The 15,198-nt window shown below is 36.5% G+C and overlaps 2 protein-coding genes across 2 annotated transcripts in view; one reads left to right on the top strand and one right to left on the bottom strand.

Moving 5' to 3' along the window:
- Positions 1 to 15,198, top strand: part of D12 (YEATS domain containing 2 homolog D12) — a 440,970-nt gene that overhangs the window by 368,452 nt on the left and 57,320 nt on the right. The gene's annotated exons all lie outside the window — the stretch shown is intronic.
- On the bottom strand, positions 11,041 to 11,412 carry LOC147074851 (uncharacterized). Its single transcript, XM_085943260.1, has one exon. It carries the CDS (start codon positions 11,410 to 11,412, stop codon positions 11,041 to 11,043), a length of 372 nt encoding a protein of 123 aa, XP_085799386.1.

Below are 15,198 nucleotides of genomic sequence, written 5' to 3'. Positions count from 1 at the left end.
AACAATCTACCAGCAGGGATCTATGAGAGCCTAATACATTTTTTCAAAATATGCAATATGAATATTATTTTAAGCTTAGTAATATTAGGTGAAAATTCTAGAAGCCACTGGCATTTTTTTGTAAACAATCTACCTGAGGGGATCTATGAGAGCCTAATACATTTTTTTCAAAATATGCGATATGAATATTATTTTTAGCTTAGTAATAATAATAGGTGAAAATTCTAGAAGGCACTGCCATTTTTTCATAATCAATCTACCTGCAGGGATCTATGAAAGCCTAATATATTTTTTTCAAAATATGCATTATGAATATTATTTTAAGCTAGGTGAAAATTTTAGAAGGCATTGCCATTTCTTAATAAATAATCTACCTGCATGGATATTCTTCTTTTTCGATGGCGCTACAGCTCAAGTCGAGCTCTGGCCTCCTCCACCGCCGTCCTCCAGTCGGAACGGTCCTCCGCACGTCTTTTCCAGTTCATGATTTTTAGCAGCTGGTTGGCATCTTTTGTAATGTTGTCACCTCATCGTGTGCGTGGCTTTCCCACTGGCCTTTTCCCCCCTGGGTTTCCTTCGAGGATCTTCTTCGAGATCCGTGACTCAGGCATGCGCTGGACATGGCCGGCCCAGTTTAGCTTCTGGAGTTTTATGAAGGTGGAAAGTTTTGAAGCTTGCTATAAACGGTATAGTTCCGTGTTGTACCTAATTCTCCACTCCCCACCATCATTTATGGGTCCATATATCCGCCTCAGGATCTTTCTCTCAAAGCAATCCACCATTTCAGCTGCTTTCAGATTTAGCGTCCATGTCTCGCACCCGTATGCAACGACTGTGCGTATGACGGTTTTATAGAGCCGGGTCTTAGTTTTTCTGTGGACATTTCTGGATTTGAATATGGGCAGCAGTGAGAAGTACGATTTATTTGCAGCGGTTATTCGGGCTCTTATTTCTTCCAGTTCCTCGTTCTCTTTTGTAATATTGGAACCCAGGTATGTGAACCGGTTGACAACCTCAAATTGATGGTTTCCAAAACTGGAACTTTGGCCCAGCCTACTCTGATTTTGTCGGCTTTGTACCATGACTTTAGTTTTGTTTTCATTTTCTCTTAAGCCAATCTCTAGTGCGGCCCTTTGGAGGTGGTCAAATTCTTTCTTTACAATCTGTATGGATCTGTCCATCATGTTGAGGTCGTCTGCGTAGCCAACCAGTTGGCTCGGTCTGCTTAATATAGTGCCGCTCCTGTTCACTTGAGACTTTCTGATAGCGGATTCGAGGGCTAAGTTGAACAGCATGGGAGCCAATCCGTCTCCTTGCGTAAGACCCCGAGATACTTCAAAGCCATCTGTCAGTTGGCCATTCACCTTCACCTGGGAGTGTGTATTCTGCAATGTGATTCTAACAAGCCTGACTAGTTTTGGTGGGATTTCAAAGTCCAGAAGGACAATGAATAGTTTTTCCCGGTCGATGCTGTCATATGTCTGCTTAAAATCAACAAAGAGCTGATAAATGTCCCCATCGAATTCCCAGTATTTGGCGAACTGTGAAGAGCTGATCCGTTGTAGACCTTCCTGCCCTGAAGCCAGCTTGGTATTCACTTACTATGTTTTCCGCGTAACCTTCCAGTTTTGTCTTCAGGATCATTGTGAATACCTTATAACTTGTGCTCAGGAGTGATATCCCTCTGAAATTTTCGCATCGCAGTCTGTCTCCTTTTTTATATATTGGACAGATAACGCTGATCTGCCAATCCGCTGGAATGCTTTCGGACTCCCAGATTTTAAGCATTAAATAAATAAAAAAAGCATTAAATAAAAATAACTGTTGCTATTAATCGGTGTCCACCATACTTTAGAAGTTCTGCAGGGATATTATCGGCTCCTGGTGCTTTATGTTTCTTTAGTGTCATAATAGCTCTTTCGGTTTCACTAAGCGTGGGTGGAGAGATGCATGGTTCGTGGCACTGGTGCTGTAGTCGCGGATCCGGCGGGGATTTTCATCCTGTAAGTTAGGGTTCAGGAGTTCCTTGAAGAATTCCATCCATCTTCGCTTAATTCCTTCTTCATCACCTATAATCTCTCCCGTATTCGTCCGGCATAGGCTGGTGGTGGTTATAAATCCTTTCCTGCAGGGATCTATGAGAGCCTAATACATTTTTTTCAAAATATGCAATATGAATATTATTTTAAGCTTAGTATTAAAAACGTGAAAATATTAGAAGGCATTGATTGCCATTACCATGATAATTTTTAAATAATAATAAAAAACTATTTTCATTACCTAATTGATTGTAATAATATAATATACCAATATACACCTACCTGCAATGGTTTTATGAGTGCCTAATACATTTTCCATTGTATATATTATTATTATATTAGGCTTAGGATTCTTAGGTATTTAAATATTTTTTTTGAGCGGCCCGGCCCCACAACAAAATATCTATATGTTGCAGACAATTTTGAAACATTTAAGCCCTATTTGTTACTATTTTTAATTAATATTTTTACATATGGACATATTTTCACATAAACACAAAAACAGTGGGAAACCGTTCCATAAAATATGAATTGGCATTCATCACTTCAGATTATGGTTATCTGATAAACATAATTGAAATGTTAGAATTGGCTACTTTTACAAAATCACTAGTGGAGCAAATTAATATTTCAAACAATACTGTTGCTAAAATAAGAAATGTTCCTGGGCATCTATTCTGTACAAAAGACTGCTGTCGGCCCGCTACGGCAGCTATCTATGGTAGGAAAGTATCGAGGTATTAGCACTTATTGTAACAATTACACAGTTATCCGTCTAAACAGTCAAAACTGACTATTTCGCTCTGAAATTTAGCATAGCCAAGAGAGGTGTTGTTACAACAAAATTATTGTAATTGTTATAATAAGTGCTAATACTTTGATACTTTTCTTTACCCTAGATAGCTGTTGTGGCGGCCTAAAGCATGTCTTCTTGTGTATAGAATAGATGCACTGGACCAATTGGAATAAGAATAAAACAATAAGTACAATATTAAATAGTTTTTTAAATAAAAATACTGGACTTCAAACGATGCAGAATATTAAAGCTATTTTGGAAAATCCATCAGATGCCTCAGATGTTTCAATTTTTTCTACTTCAGAAATAGTTTCATTTACATACGCAATAATAACATCTGTAGAAGTGGAAATAAGTTTTTCCATGTATAAAAATTTGCTAAGATCAAATCGTCAAAGATTCACTTTCGAAAATTTGAAGCATTATTTTATTATTTATTGTAATAAAGCGTTTTCTGTTTGTGAATAAATAATAAATTAAACTGTTGAAATATATATGATTTAATGTTTAATAGGTACACTTAAATTTTTAGCACCTATTTTTGTTTTTTAGCACAAAATTATGAATTATATAATATAAACATATTTTCCGATCGACTGCTATCTACATATCGACTGCTCCGTGTAAGACGGAAGTAACTCCCTTTTTTGTGTTTATAAGTTACGTCCACTTTCTTATGCAGAAAATTTTTCTCTATCTCCCTGTAAGACAGTGGTAACTCTAACGTAAATAGATTGTTTTTAAATTCAATTTAAAAATAGCCAAAAGGTCAAATACTAATATTTTTTCCATGTATTACAGAAGTAAGTTGAATTACTGCCGTTTTCATTGGGATATTATTTTTATGTACCGATCGTAGTCAGACAAACGTCTGTCTTCACCGGGAGTATTATGTCTATGGCGCAAAACTTGTTGATTGACATTATTTCTTGAAGTGTGTACATATCACTGCGATAATCAAGTGAATATAATATTATACTATACGATATAACATCAAAATGATAATTATCTAACAGAACAAAAATAATAATGGAAATGGTAAGCGGAGGATCTTTGCCCATAGTGGATACTAGTGAGTAGATAAGTAAATCGAACAATCACGTTACAAAAAAAATATAAGACGTTTTAATTTTGAAAGGCAAGATACACCGTCGCCTATGATGCACCTTGATGAGAAGACAGGGATATTCTATGAAGCTTCGGATGCTACTAATTTGGAAGAATTAGTACCAAACTCGGTATGAAAATACATATTTTTATCATTTGAAATACCCAATGAGATTGATGTACAAATACCTGATAGGTACCTAATATAATAACTGTATATTACGTTTTACAGAGACTGGAAAATTCACTTGATATCGAAAATGAAATGCATCCACTAATACAATCATTTGGTATTCACAAAAGACAGGTGACATCTTGAGGAAAGATTATTAGAAAACGCATGAGAAATCCCGACAGTGGGCTGTCAATAAATCTAAAAAGAATCATAAGCGAGGTTTAGAATATAAAACTAGAAAAGGTGAAGTTATGGTTGCCAAGTACATGGGAGTAGGTTGCAGGTTGAACTGTCGCCTTAAATTCATGACAAATGTATGCGATGAAGCACGAAAAAAATATTTGAAGCTTTTTGGAAATTACCAGATCATGAAAAACAGTGGAATTTTATCACTTAGTACGTAAAATTTGTTCCGAAGAAGCAAATAAGAGCTTCGGATGCCAATAATTCTAGGCGAACCGTCTCACCACAATATTTCCTAAAAATTGTGAATGGTGATTGTAATATTGCTGACATGCGTGTTTGTCAAAAGATGTTTTTAGAGACATTGGGGATCTCTGACAAAATGGTATCTACTGCGTGTAAAAAACTTGATGAATGAGGTGCAATAGTGGCAGATATGCGAGGAAAACATGTAAACAGGGTAAATAAAATTTCTTCAGAGATTATAGAAACGGTTCGAGACCACATACTAAGTTTTCCAGTAGTCGAATCTCATTATACCCGAAAATCGTCTAAAAAACTATACTTGGATAGCTACCTTTCCATTGCTAAAATGCATATGCTCTTTATAGAATGGCTGAAAGAAGACAACACCAAAACACCTGCCACTTTGCGTCAGTACTCAGATGTTTTTAATAGTGAGTTCAACAATGCGTTCCAGAAACCGAAGAAAGACCAGTGTGAGATATGCAAGAAATAGGTATAAAGTCGCAACAGAAAATGAAAAAGTAATTTTAAAAAATGAGTATGAAACCCGTTTAACCAATAAAATTGAAGTAAGAGCATTAAAAGATGGTGACAAAGAGAAATGCGTAACCGAACAACATCTTCGTGTGGCTGTATTCGATCTGCAGAAAGTTTTGCAGACCCGCAGTCAGATAGATGTTAATAGTTTTTACTATAAGAGAAAATATGCAAAATACAACTTTACTGTGCACTTAATTGAGAAGAAGCAGGGCCATTGTTTTATTTGGCACAGTCAGAGGCAAAAACGGGAGCCAATGAAATTGCAACATGCCTCTAAAAATTTATACGTGCTGCACATGAAACAGGCATAAAAACAATTAAGTATTTTACAATCTGATAACTGCGGGGGGAAAAATCGAAACCGCATTGTACCTATTCGCTATGTTAGAATATGCAGCAAATATTCCAAAGATTGATATTACCTACCCATCGCTTTTTAGAGAAAGCACATACACAAAATGAGGGTGACTCTATGCATGCAACAATAGAAAATGCGAGAAAACACAAAATTATCTATGTCCCTGAACAATGGGTCATGCTAATTCGCTGTGCGAAAGTGAAAGGTCACACATACAAAATAAATGAATTGTCTTATGAAGACTGGACTTTAAGCCATTAGTTACTGCAAGAAATTAGAAAACGGCTAGTGATAATTCCACAGTGAAATGGAATAAAGTCCGCGATGTGTCGGTGTAATATAAAAAATCTTTCGAAGTGTGTATTAAATACACTTACACGCAGGATCCATTGACCATCTTACTTCAAATACGAACAAGACTGAAAGATTTGTCATCGTTATGCGAAAACACTCTCATTCCGAAAGCTTACCATAATTTTATTGTTATCGGTCACTTACTTCAAACGATACTTTTCTTGAACATTCTCATAACGTACCTAAGAGATGACGCATCGGATGAGTTAGAAAGTGATTAAATGGTATTTTTTATTAATTTCACTATCATTTACATGGTGTCCTTTGAAGTAAGTGACTGTATATTAATTCAACAACTTGGTATTGATATTGTTCTTCTATTTTGTATTGATATCCAATTCTCCGGCGGCTTGTTCTGAGGATGGGATGGCTACACGACACAGCTGTCACCAACATTATTGTTCTTTACCATTATTTGGTTTGTCTTTTTTATTAATTTGTTTGCATTAACTGTGTATTGTGTTAATTATTAATGTGAAAAAATACCCTATTGTTTATGTTATTCTGGACTTTTTGCATGTATACATTGTATATTAATTGCCTTAATGTTTTCTTCGCATATTTTTTTGATAATTGTGTCAATTTATTGATATTTTCTTTAATAAATATATATATATTTTTTAGTTTAAGTACATTTATTTAAAAATTATCAGGGAATAAGGACTCAACATACTGACTTGATATATTTTTAATTATTTCCGAGGAAAATGGCAGTAAGTCATAGTGTACCCCGAAAGAATGTCGGTGGCATTAAAAAGTATGCTGGAATCAATAAAAAAAATTTAAATTTCCGTACAGGTGAATAAGAATATTTTTTCAAAACTGAAATTAATTCTCTTGCAAAATGCCAAATTTTGACTTACTTCCGTCTTACTTGGAGCAGTCGATATTTTAGGTACCTACCTAATATTCATTTTTGAGCACCTAAAAATCTTAAGCCTAATTATTAGTATAAGAATGACGTGAATATTCGAAAAGTGGATTGATTGCATCATGATACTTTTTTATTTCACAAACTATCTACCATACGTCCTTCTATAATCTATACCTACCCATAATACCAGGTTAAATAAATGATGTATTTTGTGATTTTGTCTGCTCGCAAAAAAAATATAGTTATAATAATATCTTAGATTATAGAAAAATATAGATAGAGCTATAGCATGTGTTTGGCCTTCAAAACATGACGAACTTTTTCACGCACTTGCCTCGCCCCCTTCACGCTTCCTCCGCGAACCATTCCTGGGTTATTCGAAAATATGTATGACAGTGTGCGTGTCGTAGTGTTACCAGATATCGAATATTTATTCCAATGTTATAATTTTACAAGCGATGTTTTTATAAATTATATTATGGCATCACTGGCGTGTTGGCTATGCACTTGGTAAAACATTACTCATTAAAATCGGCTCATGCGGAGGGCTTGCTTGAATAATATACTATTATCAGTATTATCTCATTATAGTCTTATTAAGAAAACGGAAGAGAGCAATAAATCTAAGGGTGCTTTCTTCAATAAAAACTTTTTTATTAGACACATGGGTTGTCTTTGTCTAGAAATGCATTCTTGGGAAAAAATATACCTAGCTCGATGCATTTCTAAGAACAAAATTTTAACTTGGCTAATTGTGGCACCCATTTGTATCGACATATTATGTAGGTATAATAATGAGGGATTTTCAACCAGTAAAATCATTGTTTTAGAAAGATAGGTAATTATTTTATTATTTTTTCAAAATATTTTGAACCGGAACGCCATATGAAATATTCTGATGAGGCTCGAGAATTAAAACGGTATATTCGAGGATTCTACGAGACGGAACGGTATTCTCGAGGAATTCAAGAACCGGAACGGCGCTCCTAATGCGTTCTGCTCCATTCCGATGTGAACTCGCTTGAGCTCATGTGACAGTCTGTTTCTGGCCTTAGTAATAGCAAAAACAAAAACAAAAAAGGATTAAATGGATAAAGCAGCAAATGAGAGTATGTGGCGTAATTAACAATGCCATAACCCTTAAATCGAGATGGGCCGGACACAGTTTATAGATAGGAGAAATTTATAATAACATTGTAATAGTCGTTTTAATTATGTGACTTTAATAAAAAAATATATGGGAGTTTTAATAAAATCTATTTTATATCAAACAAATAATTTACACATATCCTATCCCAGCGCATCTATCGGCTATCGAGAGTAGTTTTTCATATTTTTGTATTGAGGATTATAATATTTGCTATGTTTTAACAGCACCTCTCTTGGCTTTGCTAACTTTTAGAGCGAGATAGACAGTTTGACTGTTTAGACTATTCTTTCTCAAAGTGGGCGATAACGCCCCCTTGTGGGCGCTGGAAATTTTCGGGGGGGCAGTAGAAGGCTCAAAAAAAATAAGGGGGCATTAAGGAAATCTAGAGGGGCGATAGCAGAAAAATTCTATCTATAAAATTCCGAAGGAATCTAAAGACACCACTTGAGATGCGATTTACTACTCGAATGCAGCTTTATATATTTTCATGTACGTAGTCCATGGTTAAAAGTTAACTAAATAAAATTGTTTGTGATTTCCGATATTTTTTTTCATATTTTTTTTTCGGTCGATCGCGGCGATCCTATCCCTATCCGAAATTATTGATAAAAGATGCGATTTTAGGCTTGAATGCTTGGAGACCCGTATAAACGAAAAAACTAGAGTCGCTTGCGCATGTACTAGTCTCGATGTCGCTTTTTTGAATTTGGCATCTCCGGAAGTTGACAAAAATGGCGTTTTTTTTACAGTTAAGGTTTTAGTTGAAATGTATGGGGGCAATAGATTTTTTTTTAAATCTCAAAGTGGGCGGTGGTCGAAAGAGGTTTGAGAACCTGCGGTTTAGACAGTTAACTTTTTGTTACAATTATAATATCTCAATACTAAAATATGATAAACCACCCTGCATAGTCGCCGATAGCGGTCGATAGCAGTCTTGTCTATAGAATAGATGCGCAGACCCACATAATTATTATTATCTGTTATAATGATAAAAAACTGTTAACAAATATATTTTTTTTTCTATTCTACCGCAGATGGAAAACATGCAACAATGCTCTGTTAAATATTTATTGGATGTACCGACGTGCAGTCTCGTAAAATGTTGCTGTCATTAAAGTGCACAAATTTGTGCAGTGTGTACTTCATGACCCCCACATCCTGAAGCGGGCCCCTGGGCCAGGATGTTTGGCGGCCCCCCCTACCTATTGCCAAGGTTAAGGGCGATGTGATGTTTTACAGTAGTGTTCCCCAAATGGCATTTCATGTATTTAAGCGATTTTCTATATTTTTAAATAAATCCCCTTGAATTATTGAGTTGTCGGCACTAGGTATCATATTATGAACCACTAGTCGCGACCCCCTCTTGTAGTGGCCAAGTAGCATTCGACCCTTCGATATTAGATAAACAGCCATTTTTATTATTCAGGAAACATTAAAAATAATTATAATATCAAATAATTCACGTTAATTATCATGTAGTTATATTATAATACAATAAATTTCTGGTGTGTGTTTATATCACAACTGGTCGACCCGCCAAGCCGGGCCTCCCTAAACCCGGCCCCCCAGGCTGGAGCCCTGTCAGCCCCCCCTGTGTGGGGGACATGGTGTACTTACTGTGCAAACTACATTTAATTTGATAGCAAAGTTCTCAGATGTAGACATGGCATACCTACATACCTTTTGAGTTTCAAACAAAATGATCCTGCATGTAAATTTTACAAACCATTGTATAATAATTATTAATTGTTTGCGTACCTACTAAATAATGGTCTGGACTAGGTCCATTTACTAGGCTTTACAATTTATTGTACCTACCTAGGTACTCACAATTTACCAGTTATTATCATAATAATAACATAATAACTACCTACCTAGACTACAAATGGTAAATGATTTGTAAAAAACACAAGTAAAATAATTGAATTACGATAAAATTTCTCTTCTTGGTCGTGCACTCATGGCTGAGGATCGTGACCACATTTAAATTTCGCCATCCTTTGAGCGACCAAGACTTTCCATCCTTCTCGATCTTCCGCTTCTCTCAGGGCAGAATGAATGGTGCCCCAGTCAGCTCTTTCACTTGGTCGCGCAGACGCTCTTCCTCATCTTCGCCTTCCCTGGAGGCTACCTAAAACTACCAGTCTCTCCAGGTTGTCCGGTCCGCGCCTGACAATATGTCCAAAAAACTGCGGAATTCTTCTCAGACATATCGTCGAGAGCCATTCCTTTATCTTCAGTCTCTGGATGATTGACTGGTTCGTCCTGTGCTCCGTTCAAGAAATGCGAAGCATTCGGCGCCAACACCACATCTCAAAGCCATCAATTGCCTTCCGTTCTCTTGCCTTCAGGGTCCACGACTCGAGTCCGTATAGAAATATCGAGAACACTAATGTTTGCACAAGCATCATTTTTGTGGCAATCGAAATTCCCCGATCCTTCCATATAGTGGTAAGGCATGTCATCGCATTTTTTGCAATCTGTGTGCGCCTTCTTATTTCCGCTTCGCATCCGCCCTTTCCACTGATGGTCGATTTGTATTTGGTGTTGGTAGAAGGCCGGCCCGATCAACAACCATTAACTTGGTCTTATTCCTATTAATAAGGAGGCCGTATTTGCGACTCTCTTCCTCTACCCGGTGTAGCAGCTCTGTGAGTTCTCTTTCATCAGCAGCGATTAGTGTGGTATCATTTGCGAATCTTAAGTTGTTTATTTTCTGGCCACCAATTGTTATTCCGCCTTGCCAATGATCTAGGGCTCTTGGCATTATATGCTCTCCATATATATTGAATAACTGGGGAGATAAAACACATCCCTGACGAACTCCCTTCTCGGTTCGGAAACCTCACAAAACGCACTACCTATTTACTTTTATCTTTGTGTGACTATTGTTATATAAGTTTTTGATAAGGCAGGTAAGGTGTGATGGAACTCCCATTTCCAGAAGTACCTTCCTCATACAGTTCCATCTTACGCAGTCGAATTCCTTCTGATAGTCAATAAAGCATAACATCATAGGGGTATTAAACTCTCTGCATTTTTCAATTAGTTGTCTGTTGTTCAGAATTTGTTCTCGAGTTCCCTTGCCCATAACAAAACCTGCTTGTTCCTTGGGTATTTGTCGGTCGATGAAATGCTTCAGACGTCTGCTGATTATAATATGTAATAAGATCTTGCTTGCATGTGGAATAAGTGAGATTGTTCGATAGTTTTCACATTTACGTGAGGAATTTTTTTTTGTGCAGGGGGATCAAGATTGACTCTGTCCAGTCCTTGGGCCATGCACCACTTTTCCAGATCATGTTGCATAATTGATGTATGATTCTTTTTCCGTCATCATTGACCTTTTTTAAGGCTTCTGCGGATATGCCATCGCCACCTGGTGACTTGTAGGTTTTTAGTCTCTTTATCGCCTCTGTCACTTCACTAAAAAGTATTTCAGGTTCTTGCTCATCGATACGTACGTCAACTACCTCATCATCCTCTTCTGTATCTCTGTATAGGGCTTCACAATATGTTTTCCACCTTGCCGTGACTCTATCCAACTCCATAAGTAGTGTGCCGTCCTCTTCCTCGATGGCCCAGTTCATTTTCTTGAAATCTTCTGTGATTTCTTTCACTTTTTGGAAAAGATCGCGAGTTTCTACTCTGACAGCATGGGTTTCGATGTCTTCACACTTATTTCTGAGGAAAAGATTCTTGTCCCGCCGACAGAGTCGCTGAACAACTTGTTTTGTTCAGAGTACCTTGCATGTTGTATAGTTGAATTAAGTCCCTTATTTCTAAGATCGGCTCTTGTTTGTATGGCCTCCCTTGTTTCATCAGATATCCAGATCTTGCGACGATTCGGATGTTACTTACTGTTATTGAGTTTCTGGACTTCCGCCATCGCGCATAAGGTGGCTTCCTTCAACTTATTCCATGTTGTTTCGACATTGTCGCTGGGGTCTACGTATAGTGATGCCATTTTATGATTCACCTCCTCGCTAAATTGCGATGTCGTAGTATCGTTAAATATAAACGGTCGAGTAGTCTCACATCGTTTAGTATTTTTCAACTTTAGTCTCATATTGGCAACAAGAAGTAGGTGATCACTACCGCAGTCTGCACCTGGGTAGGTTTGTACATTAAACACTGATGACCGCCATCTTTTATTTATTGTTATGAAATCAATCTGGTTTCTATACCGATCACCAGGTGAGTTCCATGTATATAATCTCCTAGAGTGATGTTGGAACCATGTATTCATGATTGCAAGATCCTACTCTACGCAGACTGCAAAAAATCTTCCCCTCTTGCGTTGCGATTGCCATGTCCAAATTTACCGATATACTCTCTGAGATGATTGTCTTTCATGGTATTAAGTACCGACTTTGGCGTTCATATCGCCTTGAACAACGGTGATCTCTCTTTTGGGTATTTCTTGGATTGTGCTTCTTAGCTCATTGAAAAATTCTTCGCTATCTTCGTCTGTTGATGCAGCTGTAGGCGCATATACTTGTATAATGTTCAGAAAACATGGCTGGGCGTTGAGTTTTATTGTTATTATCCTGTCACTGATCGAATTGTATCCAATGACACTATCTCGGAGTGTTCGTGGTACAATAAAAGCTACTCCGTTTCGACTTTTGTTTTGTCCTGAACAATATACCATGTTGCCAAGTTCAGTCTCGAAGTGTCCGGATCCTTTCCAATGTGTTTCGCTTAAACCCATTATATTTACGTTGTATCTCTGCATCTCTTTTTCGATGATTGCGAGCTTTCCGGGGTGTTGTACAAGTCCCCTTACGTTCCATGTACCTATTTTCTTTGGGATTTTCGTGACTGATTTACCAGTATCTGCTTTCCCACACGTTGCCTGATAAATCACACCCGTGTGCCCAGTAACTAATTTCACACCACGCGGCCCGGACCCTGCGTGGCGCCGGGTGTCAGCCGGTCGAGCCGGATCGCCTGACATACTGTTACGATTTTGATGTTGCATATCATGTGGTTTTCGTGGGATTTTAATGTGGTGGTTTCCCGTTGCCTTCCACATCGCAATATTGAAACCGTTCATAATGTTTTCATTATCGCCTTCAAGTGTCTGCTCTAAGGCTGTTCCAATCTCCTTGATCACCACCCTTAGTCAGTACTGAAGAAATTGCTGCCTTCCTCCAGTGGATCCCTCTTAGTCTTGTTCCTCATCATAGACCTATCTGGCTTGGGAGCAGCGCTCGGAATGGAGCAGAACGCACCGGAGCGCCGTACCGGTTCGTGAATTTCCTGAGGACAGCGTTCCTGTTCGTAAAAACCCCGAAAATGGCGTACCGGTTCGTAAAATATCCGACGTACAGCGAGCCGTCTCGTAAAATGCTCAAGCGGCATACTTAATATTATTACGTTCCGGTTAAGATTTAATTAAAACTAAGGAAAATGAATTGATAGGTTAATAAAAAACATAAATATTTTTTTTTGTTAAAAAATAATTTTACTGATTTACAGCTCCTGGTTTTCAATGACCCGCGTACTATGTACTTGACAATGTGCAGTTTAAATGGTCGAGACAATAAAAATTGGCCTTCGAAAAAGACTTTTTTCAAAACACGAGCATACGTACTGGAGAGATATTTCTCTCTATTGTTTTTTGTTTTAATAATCTCTAAGGGGTTGAAATATTTCAAATTGAATATGTTATACAGTCTTGTTTTTCCTTTTGACCAGTTCATATGCATTAACCAATCTTTGGGAATTGTGAAATATAAATTATTTATATTTTATACTGTAATTATTATTATAAGTAGTATATTTTTCGGGTTGAATGAATTGTGTTTTTGGTGGTTAAATTAATAATATAATAATACATTTATAATTTAAATCAATTAATTCCACATCGCATGTCTTGTAGTCTTTTAAAACTTGTTTTATTATTTAAGATATAATTAATAAATTACTAAACGGAAACATTAAATTTATTTTATAATTTAAATTATTCACTGCGGTTATAATATATTCAAATGGTGTGTCGTGTGATTATTTATTGATTTATTTACCATAGGTAATGAGTATACTTTTTTTGTAAGTATTTTGGATAGGTACTAGCATACTCAGTTTAACTAAAAGTAATTTTATTTGATTGTTTTTAATAATTAGTTTTGTGCTGACGTTCCGTCATTCTGGTAAGTTTTGTGATTTAAGTAAAAAAAAATAATAACTGTTTTAAGTTACATTTTAATGAAAATGGGTTCTCTTAAAAGTTGGTTAAAAATCTCAGCAGGCAATAACATTACACAGGAAAATAATATATCTGCACATAAAAAAATAAAATTAGATGATCGAAAAGTTTCAACCGAAACTATTGAAAATTATTCTATGTCATGGGTATACTTTTTTGTAAGTGAATTTTGTTGACATTCTGGTAAGTTTTGTGTTTTAATTTTAATTGTGTTTATTTTTTAATAAAAATTTGGTTAAAAATCTCAGCAGGCGATACCTTTCTAGGTATATATTTTTTTTGTCGTTGGTATCCAAACTGATTTAACATATTAATGCTGCTGGCCACAAGCAGAACTTGATCGTTTTAAAAATGATGAAAATGAGTGGATATTTATGAAAATAATTAAGGCCTAATTAAGTAGTAGGTATTTCCTGTAAATCTGGTAAAACATTAAGGATTAACTCCGATAAGCATCGACAATACAGTAAAAACAGGGTTTTGTGATTCATTATCACCTCAACAATTGACTGCACCGCGATTTCCTAACTATCGACTCGTGTGGCACCAGACGACATGACGTAATTGTGACGTCAGCCCAATACACGCTCTAGGCATGCCGCCCGGGAGCAGTGCCCACCGTAGATATTATTACGATGAAACACCTATATGTGTATGGTGACAATGAATAGCGCCGCTGTCGGAGTAGCGTTATATTCTCGAGCGCTATTATCACTCCGGTAGTACGTCACAATGATGTCATATGACGTCATGTCGACCGGGCAGCTGGCACTCGCAAGTTCTAACATCGGGCCCCTGATGTTAAAAAAATATTTATGATGTGTCGAATCCCTATTTTTACAATGAATAATGGCATGAATGCACCATTATGCCATTTTCCTACAAAAATGTTTTTGGGAAGAAACTATTTATAGCCTCCCGCAATTATGTAATTTGTATGGTACGTTTATATTGTATTACAATTACATACGTTGTAGCTTGCGACTTTACAAATAATATAAATAATAGGTACATACTATGTAGATAACTTTTAGTTAATTTTTGTTTGTAAATTTGTTTAAAAAAATAGGAATATCTTCTATTATTAATATCATAATAATAAATTATTGTTTTGTATTATCATCATTCATCACTATAAATAGTTCACATAAAGTAGGTAAGA

This window comes from Rhyacophila brunnea, unplaced genomic scaffold (genome assembly GCF_057557595.1).
Source record: "Rhyacophila brunnea isolate RB1 unplaced genomic scaffold, BYU_Rbru_1.0 scaffold_15, whole genome shotgun sequence".
Classification (NCBI taxonomy): domain Eukaryota; kingdom Metazoa; phylum Arthropoda; class Insecta; order Trichoptera; family Rhyacophilidae; genus Rhyacophila; species Rhyacophila brunnea.
This window is presented reverse-complemented; position numbering and strand designations above follow the sequence as displayed.